The sequence below is a fragment of the Perca flavescens genome, chromosome 13, assembly GCF_004354835.1.
Source record: "Perca flavescens isolate YP-PL-M2 chromosome 13, PFLA_1.0, whole genome shotgun sequence".
Classification (NCBI taxonomy): domain Eukaryota; kingdom Metazoa; phylum Chordata; class Actinopteri; order Perciformes; family Percidae; genus Perca; species Perca flavescens.
The window spans coordinates 4,823,641-4,841,495 of NC_041343.1; the positions used below are offsets into that span (position 1 = coordinate 4,823,641).

The 17,855-nt window shown below is 40.6% G+C and overlaps 1 protein-coding gene and 1 long non-coding RNA gene across 8 annotated transcripts in view; one reads left to right on the plus strand and one right to left on the minus strand.

Annotated features, from left to right (window-relative positions):
- igsf9bb (immunoglobulin superfamily, member 9Bb) overlaps window positions 1–17,855 on the minus strand; it is a 137,880-nt gene that overhangs the window by 79,261 nt on the left and 40,764 nt on the right. For all 6 annotated transcript variants that reach the window (XM_028594646.1, XM_028594643.1, XM_028594644.1 and 3 more), the window contains exon 3: window positions 12,624–12,770. In XM_028594646.1, coding sequence (XP_028450447.1) covers window positions 12,624–12,770 — 147 coding nt within the window. The remainder of the gene's footprint in view (window positions 1–12,623; window positions 12,771–17,855) is intronic.
- LOC114566318 (uncharacterized) lies at window positions 6,874–16,086 on the plus strand. Of its 2 annotated transcripts, XR_003694039.1 has the most exons (5): window positions 6,874–7,042; window positions 7,823–7,864; window positions 7,977–8,057; window positions 12,742–12,820; window positions 13,340–16,086. It is a non-coding gene; the product is annotated as an uncharacterized LOC114566318 (long non-coding RNA). The 2 variants fall into 2 exon arrangements; XR_003694038.1 differs by having other exon boundaries at window positions 12,742–16,086.

Sequence of the window (17,855 nt, forward strand, 5' to 3'; positions counted from 1 at the left end):
CTGCTTTGATGGCACAGTCTTGTTATAAGTTCAAAACCCTTTGGTACTATCTTGCGCTCCCTGTTTTTTTCTTGTTGAGCAGTAAGCAGTGATTGTTCACTGCAACCTTACTGCACAGTGAGTGAGCAATGCTTCCTAATCACTGGCCAATGAAGACAAAACTGCACTGGTAGCTAAATCTTGCTGTAATCACATGTATAACAATGTGTTAACAAAATATGTAGGTGGAGGGGGGGCATTGGGTTTCCCCTCCTGATGCTGGTTGCACAAAATGTAACCAGCGGATCTGCTGTGCGTAATTGTGGCTTGGCAGTGACATCATCACTCCAGTTAGAGAACGCAGATAAGATACCTGTTGCATTCAGAGTCACATGTAAAGGGAAGGCCTTCTGTATAGAACTAAGGAGCACCAGACAACACCAGGGTTGATATTTACATGTTAAAAGAACCCTTCCAAGTGCATTTGACATTTGACATTGAAGTCTTTGAAGTTCTTACATGGTTCGTACATGGTTGCAGAATTCCTCCTTTGGAAGCCAGGTGTACATAATAGCAGGAGACCGACCAGTCAAACGGGTTACCATGCAATAATGCATGTGTGTAAACATTTGCCTGGCTTTGCCTTTGCTATCTGGTTGGCTGCACAAGTCACAACTTTAGATTTGTACCAGAACAGAAATAAGACGATGAAAGTCAGGTCACTGAATGGGAAGAAGAGCTGAGTAATAAACATGAATGACTTTTACCCCTGGTGCTGCAAGTGCATGTACACCAACAGAGCATATGCAAAACACACACTCACAAGCAGCTGATGAAAGCCTTTATGTTTGAATCCACATCCATCTGAAAAATCATGTCACAAATGGAGCAGCAGGTCTGACATTTTCTGCAGCCGCAGAATAATAAACAGGAGTACTTGTTCTTGTCCTTCTTCACGGACATGAGTTCTTAGAATAGTTTTTTTGTCTGCTTTTGAATTCCAAATGTCACCATTTTTTAATTTTTTGCAAAAATGAAATACACACAGTATAGCGAAGGTTGTGAAATTAATATGTCTAAACATCTAAATACCCATAAACTGCAGAAAAAGTTTTCCACCTTGGCTGTCAGGGCTTTTACAATTCAATCAAGTGTGCATCTAGTGTTGTGCCAGGCATGCTGCATTTTTCAAAATCCTCTTTAGCTCAGAGGCCTTCTAGATTATGAAGAGGGATGATCATGCAAGACAGTTGGCATGTCTTCCTACCAAATATACTTAAGCTGTGTTTTCTAACAACCCCACCCCCATTTAACCTATCCCATTCAATGCACACACATGTAGATATCATTGTCAGGGATTTAATACCGATTTTGTTCAGTCATAATTCCTGTTTTGATATTCTCAATCTAATCACCTTAGGACTGAAGCTGATCTGCTTACATGTGTAATCCTGTAGCCTCTCAAGTGCCAACATGTCATTCCATCTTCAACCATAAACCAGACCATAGTGCTAATTCCATGCCACAGAGATGGTGACAGTAAAGGCACTCCAACCATGCAACTTCTTAGCGACATTTTTTTTCTATTGATTCATTTAATACTTAAAAAAACAGCAAATGTGTTGGGATTTCCATCTTGTTTTTGGGTGATCTGCAATTGCTATGGGACGCAGGGTATTTCATCATCATCAATCAGATATCTTCATATCTAATATTATGATTATTTTTAAATGTAATTTAAAACTTTTCCTTTTTCAATGGTAGTGGTTTTTCATATTTTAGTGCAACTACAAACCGCATACACTAAACAATATTTTTAACCATTCACCTTTACCATTTGCCAGAGTTACATAATTGTTGTCATGTGAACTGCAGTAGGGAGCAGGTACTATTTTTATAACTCTACTCTGTTGTGCATTCAAGGGCACTTTGACTCCCAATAAGTGATAGCCAGCTTTCCCAAAGTATTGCATTCAGAGCTATATGTGGTATGACTGTCCTAGTTGAGTGAAATGCAAGACAACCTGATCTGGGAGTTTGCCATGCTTCGAATACTGTACTGTGTGCAGGTTGACTGTGATCATAAGTCATCCTTAACTACATCCTGTCATGCAAAATCTGCAGGTAATGAGATGCGATTCATAAATCTACCATGGCAGTGATGACCATTATGGGGTCAGTACCCCACTGACCTACTCTGAGCAGTGGCATATGTGACATAAAATGTTAGTGCTAACTGTGCCTCACTGCAGGCACTGGCATGGTGTTGGTTGGGTGTCTACAGAATCAAATATCAACCAAAGATGTTTCTGTTGCTGTTACAGCTATCACAATAGGCATCTCTCTGTATCACTGTAGGCGGCCACATTACTATGTTAGATTGGCAGATGGTAGTATTCCCTTTGTACATGTTTTAATAGGGCTGGGAATATTCATGCTGAGCTGAGCTGTGACCAACCACTATTCAAGCCCTGCTGGCATGGAGTGTTTTCCATAGCACAGCAAGTTAAAAGGCATTGCTGACCTGTTGGAGGTGTGTTCGTTTGAACCAACCACAGTAAGCACAGTACGCTATCCTGCAGCTCTTTATCTCACAGCTCACTGTGTCTGTTGTATGCTGTATGTCCTCCCTGCAATATCCAAAACAGATGCATATGAATATGCCATGTCAGTTAGCAAAAATATTAATTATAACTCCAAAACTTGCCTGAGAATCATCATGTTTTTAACTTGCTTTGGGTATCAAAGTAATCTCATATTAGTTGTCTGTAAATCTAAAGCAGGAACTGCTAATAAGTAATTCAGCATACTCTAAATGGTGCCAATTTGCCTAAAATTTGCCCAAAAATATTTATTAATTTAACTTATTTTTTAAAAGTGCTTTAGTACAACTACCAGGAGAAATGTAATAATTGAGGTAAGTTTGGAGACAGTACCTCATTTAATCATTAAATTAATAAATATTTTTGTTGTATGTCTTTTTGGTGTTGTAATTTGTAGACGGCCCTAAGCACTCGTCTAATTTCCGGTAGCAGCAGCAGCAGCAACAGCAGAGAGCAGAAGCCAGCAGGCAAGTGCTACTTAAAATAAACTCCTGGTGTACTTACAAACTTTCCAATCCATCATTTTATGAGTACATAACCTATTTGTACTAGTGTAGAAGTTTGGTATAATTTCGGGCATTATTATTGGGGTAATGTACAAGATATTCATTCCATTAGCGCCTGCACTAAGCTATTCAGCTGATAACTCATCCAATGTTCGACCCAGGTGAAAAAAGCTTCTGGGGGGTGTTTGGCTCGATGTCGTGGTGCAAAGGACCCTAGGGTGAAATTACTGAGAACCATCACTTTAATTTGAAACATCCCTGATACATTGTCCCAACCTTTTGGAGATGCTGTGACAACGTCACTTTATGGTGCATGCAACGTCCAGGGTTGTTGCAGGAACGTCACTGCAACGTCCGACATTGAACGAACGTCACAATCACGGCGTTGCAGGGACATACTGTGTTTGTAGGAGTGGCGACTTTTCTACTTAAATCCCTGTTTTTGTCACCCACTTAACTAATACAGCCTTTATAACAAAATGAGGATACTAACATACTGTAACATAAAAAGGGAAAACTGCAATAAACCATATTTCCAGGTGCATCTATTTATGCAACAAATTCTTTGTCAATACAAAACACAAAAGAGCATTGGACACGTGTTAGCATGTCACCACAGTCACTCACAACAGGCAACCAAAATATGAAACAAGTGCAAATGAGGCCAGCACAATGCATCATAAAGAATAAAGGGCTAATTATTATTCTGTAATATCTTAGACTAACTGTGTTCATTGTAGTCTGAAATAAGTTCTAATGAAAGCTGTATGTAAAATCTTATATTACAGAAAAGTAGGTGTGTTAACTTGATAGATTTGGAGGGTGATCATTTTGTCTTGGGGGTTTGGACACTGTGCTTGTTAATCCAACAGTACATGGGATAAGCAGTGACCAGTTGTCAAATCCAAATCTGTTTTTAGACCATGACAAGGAAGGGGCATAAAGACATTTGTATCCCTTTTTCCTCAATGACTTCAACCTGTGCTTTGTTTGCATGTGTGTGTTTGCAAGTCCAAAAAGCTCACAAGAGAGAAAAAGAGGGCAAAAGGTAAAGTAGTAGAGAGAGCGGTAAAGATGGGGGAAAGAAAGAGAAAGAAAGCCACCATCAAAGAGGTAAGATAGAGAGAAAGGCTGTTGTGCAGCATGGTGGCACTGCAGACTTCTGCTGCAGAATACAGGGATGGCAAGCAGGAGGATGTGCTGAAGCTATTTTAGGGGGAGCTGTTGAAGACTAACCCTGAGAGATATGAACCTTGCTTCCTTGGAATCACCTCATGCTGGATTGGGGCCTGCACAGTGAGGGAGAGCGAGCAAATCATTTTAGAAGGAGAATAAAAGGAGAGAGTAATGACCCAAGAAGCCAGAAACTGGGATACTTAGTTACAATGATCCTCTTCGTCCCTCCATGAATTCCATTTCGAAACTACTTAGTGGGTAAAAACTGCACGTCTCGCAACAGCAATAACTTAAATACAAAAAAATAGAAGAAGAATATTTGCTAAAATCATAGAGTGTAAAAATGGTGGACGTAGCATCAGTGACGTCACCCACTTGTTTGAGGACTGTCGTTTTGAAGCCTTGAGTTTGGCAATTTGGCCGTTTTTTGTTTTTTTTAAACCGGACGCAACGATCTTTGAACGACAAGGTGGAGCTGGGGAAGGATGGCACGGCCAAGCCAGTGTTGTTTACAGTTGCAGTGGCAACCTAAGCTAACCGCTTCCGCAACCCTTCTGAAGCGAGTCCTTCATCTGCATGTACGGCAGTACACAGAAATCGGCAAACTTTCGCTAAAGTTACCAGCTAATGCTAAACTAGCAATTGAGACTATAAACTCATTATGTAAATGTTTACTGAGGTAATAAATCGTAGGGTCATTTTCTCATAGACTTCTATAGAAACAGACTTCTTTTTGCAACCAGTGGAGTCGCTCCCTGCTGGAAATTAGATAGAATGCAAACCCCATTCCATGCTCATTCCATTCAATAACTGGTGGTATTCCTTTCATTCAAGCAAATGGCTTGCACAATAATTACATCATTCTTACAAACACATCCTCTCTTCCTGCTCATCCTTTTCTCCTCTCACACTCTCCGAAAAGAGATTGAGGGCGATATAAGTTCACAGGAATGGAGCATAGGTGTCAATTTGTAGAAGAAAAGCATCAGAGTGGTATAGCACTCTCACCCACAATCTATATGCATCACACCCGGAATCTATATGCATCGCTTACTTCCTCAATGCCAACAGGGCTGACAGCTAAAGTGCTGAGAGTAATCACTGACAACCACTGATGTTTGACAATGATAGTGAGAGGTGGGTTGCAAATGGGGATCTATAAATAGCAGCACTGCTGGAGCTTCATGCAGCATGAGTATGTAGCAGGGCCCTGAACCTTAAAGATTCTGTCACGGCAATTCCTAAAAATATAAGCCACACTTAAACATGGCGCTAGAACACTTGTTAAACATTCAACACACTTGCGCTATTAATGGCCAGGTAGGTATTCACAGACTCACAGGTAGTACAGTACTGAAGGATGTACACTGCAGTTGTAAGCATCAGCTGGTTCACTGTGACTGTATAATATCTACAGCCTGCCAGCACTGTATTGACAGAAACTGGGGTGTGAGGATGTAAAGCTTGGGTGGGCTCATCTACTGTAGATGACATCTCATAGATCACATTAAAACCCCATAAAAAGGTAAGCCTGAAAAAAGTTCCTTTCAGCTCTATTTCAGACACGCTTCACTGCCAATTGAGCTCTTAAGGCTCATTCATCTTCTTAAATCTATGGTCAGAAAATGGGCATGTATATGCTCAGTCAACTACGGTGGACCTGGGCCTGTATTTGTCAAAGTGCCCAATGACCAGCCAGTTTGAGAGAGGGGGGTGGAACGGATTTCTCATTCAGGAAATTTTTCTTGTTAAAATTCATGTTAATGGAACAGCACTATGAAATAATACAAGCAGCAGTTGCTTGGCTGCACTGAGTGCAAAACAGCGACAGAAGTTAGTGACAATAAAATATGTGATAAGACGCTGTATAATTTGTCAATCTCACCAAGCAAAATCTGGTCTGACTGTAACTAAAGGCTGGGCAGCTTTATTTATACAGACATTTTTTTATTTAATCTTCCTCTTAAATCCCGTCTTATTCTTCACCTGGAATTAATTTGATATTTGATATGGACCTGATCAAAACATTTAGAAGCATATCTTTGATGCACTGTGCTTTGGTGACTCCACCATGACTTCCACAGCCACAGACCATTGGATTCTGTATACACACATCTGTCACGGTGCAGAACACACCACCCACTGCCATGGAAGACTAGACATCCTGAATTAACTGCTTCTACCAGCCAGCCAAACAGAAGTGGGAGGTTTTCTCCTGTCGTGCTGCATGTGGATGACATCAGCCAACAGTAAAGCAGCAGGGACTCCCCAGAGCCAGTGGCGCAAAAAGTGGGTATGCACTATATGCGGCACATAGGGGCGCAGCACCGTGGGGGCGCCAAAGCGATGGTAAAAGAATTTTTTTTAAATATTTGTTTAGGTGTTTTCTATATGTAGCTGCTTTTCTGCGTTTCTAAATCATTTCTGCATTTCCTCAATGTTATTATATAACATTGTAGAGGACTAACAGGCTTAAGTAGGCGCCCTGTCTCATAAGATTCCATCATAGATGAGAAGAGGGAGCGGGGGGCGCTCCCTACTATGGCCACGCCAAGACCCGGGCTATTGAAGGGCGGGTCCGGCCTTGGCGTGGCCATAGTAGGATTCGTAATATCGCGAGTCGGGGCGCCGTGAGCGCTGAGCGAACAGGTACAGTAGTGAGTTGTCGTCTGTGGAAAAAGATGGATAAAGCAAAAAAGAAAAAAGAAAGAGGGAAAAGGAGATAGCATGTCAATGTATGCAACAGCAGTTAAGTACGTGGATGGTGAAAGGCAACAGGTAAGATTTAAAGTGTGACGTCTGTGCTTGGAGGCTTGCAAATATTAATGTTAACAGACTAGCTAGCGTTAGCTAACACTGGGAATGTAGCAGCCAAATATTCATGTTAACAGACTAGCTAGCGTTAGCTAACACTGGGAATGTAGCAGCCAAATATTCATGTTAACAGACTAGCTAGCGTTAGCTAACACTGGGAATGTAGCAGCCAAATATTCATGTTAACAGACTAGCTAGCGTTAGCTAACACTGGGAATGTAGCAGCCAAATATTCATGTTAACAGACTAGCTAGCGTTAGCTAACACTGGGAATGTAGCAGCCAAATGGGGGTTTACAGCTAGCTTAGAATATGCAGAATTGAGGTTGCTGAGCTGAAAACTGATAAATATAAGGTAGCATGTACAATAAATAACAAGAATCTGGAAAACATAACTAATGCTATAACTTTGGTTTACCATGGAATCATTAATATATTTTGTGTTACCATTAGCTGTCAGACATACAGGCTAGGCCTATACATCTGTACATCTGTTGGGTGACATGGAAGCTGTAATTACAGGGTTACATCTCTCTCTCTCTCTCTCTCTCTCTCTCTCTCTCTCTCTCTCTCTATTTAAAGGTCTCTGTGCTAAGTGGCTCTCCATACTTGTACTTTTTAAAATCCCCATAAAACAGCAGCACAACCTTACTGCATAATAGTTGTGTTATCTAATGCCATCACTAGGCTGATTTAAGAATTGAATTTAGGCTGCTACATTTAACAGTGAGTTCATTTCATTCAGGTGTGAGGATGGTGGATCAGTAAAGACAGGGGAAGGCAACAGGTAGGTCTAACATTAGTTGGAAGAGTAGGGGGAGCCACTTGATACCAACAGATTCATTTCTTAATATTATGGAAAAACTAATACATAATGTTTGTTTGACAATATGTCTTAGTGGAGAAGAGCACAGGCAAGGAGTGAATGAGACAGACATGAGGTCGGCGATGACTAGAGATGAGCCCAGTGATGACATCAAGTAGGAGTTCTATTAGTTAGACCACACAAAACTAAATGTCCACTATGGTTTGAAGTTCTGTTGACCAACCTATTCACTGTGTCCTTTTTGGGGAAAAAATAGTGCAGACAGAGATGGAAAATATAACAATTAGCCTATGTCTGACAGCGGGGACGTAGTAAACATATCAGAACATATCATATTTATTTATTTATTTATATGTTTTTTGTGGGGGGGTGGGCGCCAAAATTGTTGTTGCATACCCCTCTGACACTGGGTAGTTGCGCCCCTGCCCAGAGCCCCGGTCCCCCTGACCCTGACTCCGCTTCACTGCTGTTTTACTGAGCATTTCACCAGGCCAGCCTCCTTGTTTTAGGCTTACTTTCTTTCATGTTTGAGTTATTTGATATTTTATCCCTATATTTTAACTTGCACTATATTATGTCTTAGATTCTCATTCTGTTTTGTTTTTTTACTTCATTTAATGAGCACTGTTGCAGGGAGCCTGAGGCCCAAGATTTTCATTGACAACGACGGCTTCTGTAATTGTTGTGCATTTGATAATAAATAACTTAAATGTTGTTTTTTTATAAACTAACAGGGTGCAACCATCTTTTCTTAGTGGGCAGTTTCACAACACATACCATGTTATACTACTGTTTTTAAACCAAGCTACCTTTCAGTTTTATTGGTACAGTACACTTTAAGTTGGTTCTCATATTGACCTCCCACCCACTCCTACACATCTAGCTTTGTCTTTTTCTTCTTAGTGAAAAATTGAAACACTAAAAACGCTGGTGTACCTGGTCTGTCTGTTACCACAGCAACTAGCATCATCATATGCTGTCTGATTAAGTGTCTCGATGAATGCTTGAGCTATCAAGAGAAGGCAAGAATAATTGTTTCTGTGTTTCTCATGAGTCCCATGAGTGGGTTACTTATTTTATACTCAGGTGTTTGTCTGGTGCTCCTCTCTCCAGAGACAATGTCAGTGACAGAGCATGTAGGGGGGTGCAATGTTTTGCTCAGGGTCACCTTTGTCAAGCTTCCGAGTAATGACACCGCCACCATGAGGCCAGTGAGACACCACAAACAGACAGGGAGTTTGCTTTGGAGTTGTTACTATGGGGACCTAACCTTTGACCCTGTGGGTCACTGGACAGTAGCTCTGCCCAGCTGACCACTGTTAGAAAATTTGACATTCATGCCCAGAAGAAAATAATTGTAGTTTTATTTTGGTCATTTTAGTGAAGCAAAAACTCACCAGTATTTGCTGGTTCAAGCACCTCAAATGATATGATTTGCTGCATGCTCTATGTTTCATATCACTATAAACTCAATATATTTGTGTTTTGGACCCATATTTGGGGTTTGAACCAACCAAATATTTGTTGGTTGCAGCCATAACTGTGATACAATTCGATTCCTTTAAAGGTCCTATGACATGTTACTTTTTGGATGCTTTTATATAGACCTTAGTGGTCCCCTAATACTGTATCTGAAGTCTCTTTTATATAGACCTTAGTGGTCCCCTAATACTGTATCTGAAGTCTCTTTTATATAGACCTTAGTGGTCCCCTAATACTGTATCTGAAGTCTCTTTTATATAGACCTTAGTGGTCCCCTAATACTGTATCTGAAGTCTCTTTTATATAGACCTTAGTGGTCCCCTAATACTGTATCTGAAGTCTCTTTTATATAGACCTTAGTGGTCCCCTAATACTGTATCTGAAGTCTCTTTCCCGAAATTCAGCCTTGGTGCAGAATTACAGCCACTAGAGTCAGTCCCACAATGAGCTTTCCTTAGGATGTGCCATTTCTGTGTCTGTAGCTTTAAATGCTATTGAGGAGGAGAGGGGGGGGGGAAGGTGGAGGGTGAGGGTGTGGCCTTGACCAACTGCCACTTTGCTCGTTTGAAAGCCATGATGTCTCTCTCTTTCTCATGGGTGGGCCAAATTCTCTGGGCGGGCAAAGCAGAGAAGGGGGAGGTAACCTTGCTCCTTATGACCTCATAAGGAGAAGATTCCAGATCGGTCCATCTGAGCTTTCATTTTCTCAAAGGCAGAGCAGGATACCCAGGGCTCGGTTTACACCTATCACCATTTCTAGCTACTGAGGGACCATAGGCAGGCTGGGGAAACTCACATTAATGTTAAAAAACCTCCTAAAGTGAAATTTTCATGCCATGGGACCTTTAATATCTGGTATCTTCTGATGACAAGTCCTATACAATAAAGAAAAAAAATTAAAGGAATTAAGATGTAGCTACTCAATCTGACACTGTTTTTACGAGCTACTTGATCCAAATGCTCGACGTCCTAGTTCAAATATATTATGTTATATATACTAAAACTAAAATGACTGATACACTGTATTATATGAATGAAACTGGAGAATGCATCTCCTGAAAGATAAAGAGAAGACATTTCTCTCTGTTGGATTTGATGGGACTACAGAAGCACTCCCAGTTGTGGTGTTCCAGAGTGGAGCGTCCTCCCACACAAACTATCTTTGACAGCACAGACAGCAGCTGCAGAGACAGCACTTAAACAAGGCAACAGCCAAGTTATCAAGTTACTTGCTGAATTAACAGTGTGTTGAAAAAAAAACAGCCCTATGGAGAAATTATTAGCCTTAAATTAACATTCATTATATTTCAATAATTTTAACATAGCCTCACAATTTCTGATTTGAACATTTATCATATATAGTGCTAAAATCCTGTAAGCTCACACACCACTCATTGCCATGAGAAAACATCAACAAAAACATATATATATATATATATATATATATATATATATATATATATATATATATATATATGTGTGTGTGTGTGTGTGTGTGTGTGTGTGTGTGTGTGTGTGTGTGTGTGTGTGTGTGTGTGTGTGTGTATGTATGTATCTGTTATTATCTGTATCGTGAGCCATATATCATGTATCGTATCTCGAGGTACCTGGGATTCCCACCCCTAAAAAAAAAAAATCTATCTATCTATCCATCTATCTATCTATCTATCTATCTATCTATCTATCTGACTATACACACAGTACTGTGCAAAAGTTTTAGGCAGGTATGAAAAAATGCTGTAAACAAAGAATGCTTTCAAAAATGGAAGTGTTAATAGTTTATTTTCATCAATTAACAAAATGCAGTGAATAAGTAGAAGAGAAATCTAAATCAAATCAATATTTGGTGTGACCACCCTTTGCCTTCAAGACAGCATCAATTCTTCCAGGTACACTTGCACAAAGTTTTTGCAGGAACTCTGCTGGTAGGTTGTTCCAAACATCTTGAGAACTAACCACAGATCTTCTGTGGAGGCTTCCTCACATCCTTCTCTCTTCATGTTATCCCAGACAGATTGGATGATGCTGAGATCAGGGCTCTGTGGGGGCCATGCCATCACTTCCAGGACTTCTTGTTCTTCTTTATGCTGAAGATAGTTCTTAATGACCTTGGCTGTGTTTTTGGGGTCGTTGTCCTGCTGCAGAATAAATTTGGGGCCAATCATACGCCTCCCTGATGGTATTACATGATGGATAAGTATCTGCCTGTATTTCTCAGCATTGAGGACACCATTAATCCTGACCAAATTTCCAACCCCAAACTTGCAAGGAACCTCCACCATGCTTCACTGTTGCTGCAGACGCTCATTATTGTACCGCTCTGCAGCCCTTCGGCGAACAACCTGCCTTATGCTACACCAAATATTTCAAATCCAGAGCACCTGCTGCCATTTTTCTGCACCCCAGTTCCTATGTTTTCATGCATAGTTGAGTCGCTTGGCCTTGTTTCTATGTCTATGCTTTTTGCTGCAACTCTTCCATGAAGACCACTTCTGGCCAGACTTCTCCGGACAGTAGATGGGTGTACCTGGGTCCCACTGGTTTCTGCAAGTTCTGAGCTGATGGCACTGCTGGACATCTTCCAGTTTCAAAGGGAAATGAGATTGATATGTTTTTCATCTGCTGCACTAAGTTTCCTTGGCCGACCATTGCGTCTATGATCCTCAACGTTCCCTGACTTTTTGCAAGTGTACCTTGATGCTGGTTTGAAGGCAAAGGGTAGTAACACCAAATATTGATGTGATTTAGATGTTATTTAGATGTCACTTAGAATTTTGTAAATTGATAAAAATAAACAATAATTATATTTTTGAAAGCATTATTAGTTTACAGCATTTTTTCCCCCACACCTGCCTAAGACTTTTGCACAGTACTGTATTTATTTATTTTTTTACAGAGTCATACTGTAAAAAACCCTACTGTAAATACTTATTTACAGTAGTTTATCCAAGTCCATATCCTTGTGCAAATGGTATTGAGTTGACCTATAAAATCCCAGTTGTCTGTCATACTGTGTGTGTTTGCATTGATTGTGCGCATATCTCAAGGTGAGAAGGGACTTTAAAATGTCTTACACTGGAGCCCATCTTTACTAGCTGACGCCACAGCTGCTAATATTAATAACCCTAATAATCAATATACCTACCTGTGCAATAATACATCAGTCCACATATGTACACATATATAAGTCTGATGTTTGTATTGAACCGTGTGAATAAAGCATGCTAACTGTGCTTACCGTTGACGGTTAGATGCACCCAGCTGCCGTTGTGGAAGGTGTTATACTGCTGCTCCAGCATCAGCACCTTACACTCATACCAGCCTTGGTCGTCTGAACGCACATTCTCTATCCGCAGGGAGGACTTGCCGTGCAGACTGGCCCGGCCTAGTGCAGAGACACGGAGATGAGGTGTCAGCAGAAAGGGACACAGAGAGGTGAGAAAGGACGGGTGGATTGAATTTAATGAGGGGAAATGAAGGGAAGGAAAGAACAGGTAAGAGGTGAATGAATAAAGAAAAGGAAGAGAAACGCCAGATGAATTTTAAAGAGAAAATCAACCTTTGAACGGTTCAGATATAAATGTGCAGGGATCACACAATGTGTTAGTGTAAGTGTCTCAGGGTAACAGCACAGTTCAGACCTGTTTCCAAACAGAGTCAATGCTGCAACAACATCAAAGTAGGATAACCAACGCAGTTGTGTATATACGCAGCAAAATCTGTCACTTAAGCCTCAGTGCGGCTGAGATGTCCTCATCTCCATGTGTGTGGCAGTCTATTTTGGAGATGCACTGAGGCAAGGACAGGTCATTACTTCCTTTGAGGAGTGGGAAGTGGCCAACATGACAACAGAGAAGCCTCAGGGATACACAGGAGTCACAATCCATCAGAACAGATATCAGCTTTTGACTTGGCGAGTACAGAGTCAGGAATAGCTGCATTTTACTTTTACAGATCAAAAGCTGGGAGAAGGGGGATTGATGATGTTGCTCCGGGCAATCTGGCAACTGGATCATAGCAGATGGCGACTGGCAATAAGGGCTAAACAAAAGGGCTTTCAGGGAGCACAGGCCGGCTCAAAACGTCAGCATTATCAAAGCCTGGCTATCCCTCATTAATCCCCTCACTCTGCCCTATCCTCTTCATTTTGTGGGTATTCCTGACTAATTTGGTTTGCCTTCCTAAATCTCCTCTGCAGCATGACAGCCCAGGTAAATATATCAGCTGCACTGGCGGCTGCCTCACTGAGTTAAAGGTACGACAGTCAAAAGTGATGTGTGTCCCCTAGCCTGTATTTGTGTGTGTGTCTGAGTGTGTGTGAGTATGTGTGTCCTTGTTAGCCTATTTATATATCAGATCATATTTGTCCAGCTTACAACCATGTCGGTCTCCTCTCTTGGCTGACTGGAAAGAACTGAGAAAGAGATGCCATGTTTCTTATTGAGTGTGAATTATGTATTTAATACACTGTATACAGTCTCTATGTATCCTCCACTATCCACCACTGTGTACCTGCCCTTTGACTCAATCTCTCTTTGTCTGAGGGTAAACAATCTGTCCAGACAGAAGTGGATGTCCTTTTTGGACTTGATGTATTCAAGCATAGAAGTTAACGAACAGGAAATCATGCATGAGTGTGTCTGTATAAACACAGGGTGCTATTCTGACTCTCACTTACGGTATGACAGCGTAGTGGTGCTTCATTTTCACATATGGCCCTTGCTTTACCCACGCTAATCTCTGAATTACCCGGTGAATGTTTATGTAAATTAAGATGTTGATGACTAGAGACCATCTTGCAATGGGATCACACCAGCCGCAGTGGTGGCTGGTGTGATCCTCGAATACAGATGTGAAGAGTTTCCTGACTGTATCTTGCACGGTTGTGACACTATTGCGGAAACAAAAATCAGTTGCAGACAGACAGACAGACACCATCTTGTAATTTTGGAGCTAGTAGTGATCCCATCCCGCCCACACACCCGCTCGACCAATCGCGAGTCAATCACAGCTGTCAATCATGACGTTTCAACCCATTTTTATGGCATCAAATAACCAAACATCAGAAAAATCCAAAAACATCAGCGGGATCAGAACGACCTAAAAAAACAGAAACCATCTTCAGGGAAAATGTGATTGACGTTTTTAGTTTGGCTCATGTCCCATCCGCTAACATAGAGGGGCGGGGTTTATGACCTATACTGCAGCCAGCCACCAGGGGGCGATCCAGATGTTCTGGCTTCAGTTATACAGTCTATTCAGCAACCCCTAGGAAAAAGAAAACAAAAATTTGGATGCTGTTCATATCCAAAATGTATTTGTATTCGTTCACATCCCTTACATGAAACACATTCCTCTTTATCATCAGCCCTTGTGCTTGCATTACTTCCTTTCTGTACAAAACAAAGACTCATCCTGCCAATTAAACGGTTGACAAACTACGTCACTTAAAAGCAGATGTCTAAACAATCTGCTACACGATTTTTGGGATCACCAGGTAAAATCAAGTAGCTTTTAATAAGCACTTAGAACACAAATAAGACAATGCTATTTAACATTCGGACTGTTTTTTAAATATCTTTAAACAGGAAACAGAATAGATACGGCAAGCCCTGCTCACACAGAAGGTCAGACGATATTATATACCACAACCCTGTTAATGATGTATTTTACATTTACCACCAGTTGCTGACATGGCCTCCATGCTCTGTGCCCTCTGGGGTCACATCCTACTCAATTATCAACAAAAATAAATCTCCACTGTTGAGTCAAAACACCATCAGTGGTATGATGCTCTCTGTTTGCTCTGTGTGTGGATACATTTCACACCTCTGACAGCTATAGTCTTAAGCTATTTTGAAGTATATGAATGCAGGTTTTACTCTTGTTTTCACAACAGTAAGTTAGCATTTGTCTGACAGCCTATGCGAAAAAGATATCACCGGGAATGGGATATGTCAGGCTTTGATACTCACACAATGCGTTCCAATAGCCAGTTCCATTTTGGATCTGATTCCAAGTTCATAAAATACCTGGATTTCTTTGTTTTATTCACCATCTCTCTTAGATAGTCTATTTAGCATCTTACTGACAGTACAGGCATCTACAAAGAAATACAGGTGACGTATACAAACCTGTGCTTACTAAGAGACACTGTTGTTAATAACGCTGACTAGGGCCACACTATATTGGAAAGACACTGCAATATTTTTTTCCTGCGATACATATTGCAACATGAATACATTCTGGAATATTCACAAGATTACAGTATTTTATTTGAATATTACTATTTTGAAATAATAAATAATTCACAAATTACTGGGGTGATTTTTGAAGACGAGTGCATCCGCATAGAAAAAATTAAAAAGTGACTCTTATTTGAACCATCCTTTGTTGAACTTTAATGCTTTACAAACACAAAAGAAAGTGAGGAGGGGTACATTTGCTACTCAAATACACTGGTTGACTCACATCTTTGTATTCATATAATACTCTACTATCATTCCATTCTGAAGTCAGTGATATTAATAATGCATGCATGTTGCTTCCCCTAAAATAAGGGGGCTCCCTGATGTTGCTCCCCTCCTGTTCCTCGCTCATTTTCAGGTTGTGGTCGACTAGCGGGGCCTGCTTTGCAGGGGTGGGGGAAAAATCGATACAGCATAGTATTGCGATATTTTCCGTGGCAATACTGTATCGATACACAGACGCCAAGTATCCATCTTTTATTATATATGTGTTGGTCAGTTTGTCTGCCTGACAATTCCATTTTGCAACAATAAAGTTAAAGTGAGATAAACAAACAGAGAAATGTATCATTTTAGATAAAACAGATGTTGAAAAAGTTTCCTTTTGGGGACATAATTTGAAATTGGAAAAAAAATTATAAATTGCAATATATCGCAAGAATATTGCAATATATTTAAAATCGCAATAATATTGTATCGTGACATAAGTATTGTGATGATATCATATTGTGAGGCCACTGGTGATTCCCACCCCTACTGCTTTGGTTGTTTGATTAATTGATCAACTGATTGTTGATTGTGATTGGTGGTTGGCTGTACATGTCACGCACTAGCAACAAACTCCATGTACCAAGAACCCTTGAATCAGAGTGAACTATGTTATATCAGACACAGACTTCTCTTGTAGATTAGTCTTAGGTTTCCAGCTTCAAACCGTAGTTGGGACAGACCCCTGGTTTATTTAGGCTAACTCAATTAGCTTTAGCTGAGAATGGTCGCGAGACGTCGTGATAATGTTGCATTAATCAGGGGCTTTATTTCTTCTTGCCAGCAAACAAAACACTGACTACTGTAGCTTCGCTACCCACGGAAAAGCACACATTTCCCTGCGTCTTTGCCACCATCCGATTACAGTACTTTTCGACACACGCACGCACTCAATCTCTCTAGTTGAATATAATAATTTTCGGGTTTTGTCATGGTGTTCGCTCACTAAAGAAATTATTAAAGAAGCTTTGACAACTGGTTTTGCTTGACGAAGAAAAAAGCAGGAGTGCCATTTGGAAATACTTTGCATTTGAGGCAAATTAACAAAGAAAGGCAAAGGTTTCAAGCAAGCCCATATATCCTCTCTCTCTCTCTCTCTCTCTCTCTCTCTCTCTCTATATATATATATATATACTCTGCTGCTGCTGCTACCGGCAGTAAGACTAGTGCTTAGGGCCATCTACAACTTACTACACCGAAAAGAGATACAACAAAAATATTTATTAATTTAATGATTAAATAAGGTAATGTCTCCAAACTTACCTCAATTATTACTTGTCTCCTGCTAGTTATACTACAGCACTTTCTAAATTAAAAAATATTTTTGTTGTTGTTGTGTTGTAATTTGTAGACGGCCCTAAGCACTTGTCTTACAGCAGCAACAACAAACACAAGAGAGCAGAAGCCAACAGGCAAGTGTTATTTACATAAACTTCTGGTGTACTTACAAACTTTACAATCCATCGTTTTATGAGTGCATAACCTATTTGTACTAGTGTAGAAGTTTGGTATCATTTTGGGCATTATTAGTGGGGTCATTTACGAGATACAAACGTGGGTCCATTAGCCCCTGCGCTAAGCTATTCAGCTGATAACGCTACTCTACACTAACTCTCCCAATGTTCGACCCAGGTGAAAAAAGCTTCTGGGGTGGTGTTTGGCTTGAGGTCATGGTGCAAAGGACCCTAGGGTGAAATTACTCCGAACCATCACTTTAAGGAGGGACTAACTGTCATACAGATAGCTTTAGTCCGGCTAAAACGGAGTATAGTCCTTGTGCTAGCCTTATAGATGTGAAGCATGGGTTATGTCGTCACCATGAGCCCTTGCACATTCTTTTCAAACTGTGGCAATAAGGAGGAAGCATACATGGAGCCTAACACGCAGCTATGGTACTTTTATTCCCTCCTTATTTAAGGAAAGCTAAACCATGCAGAAAAATGACATTTACTATC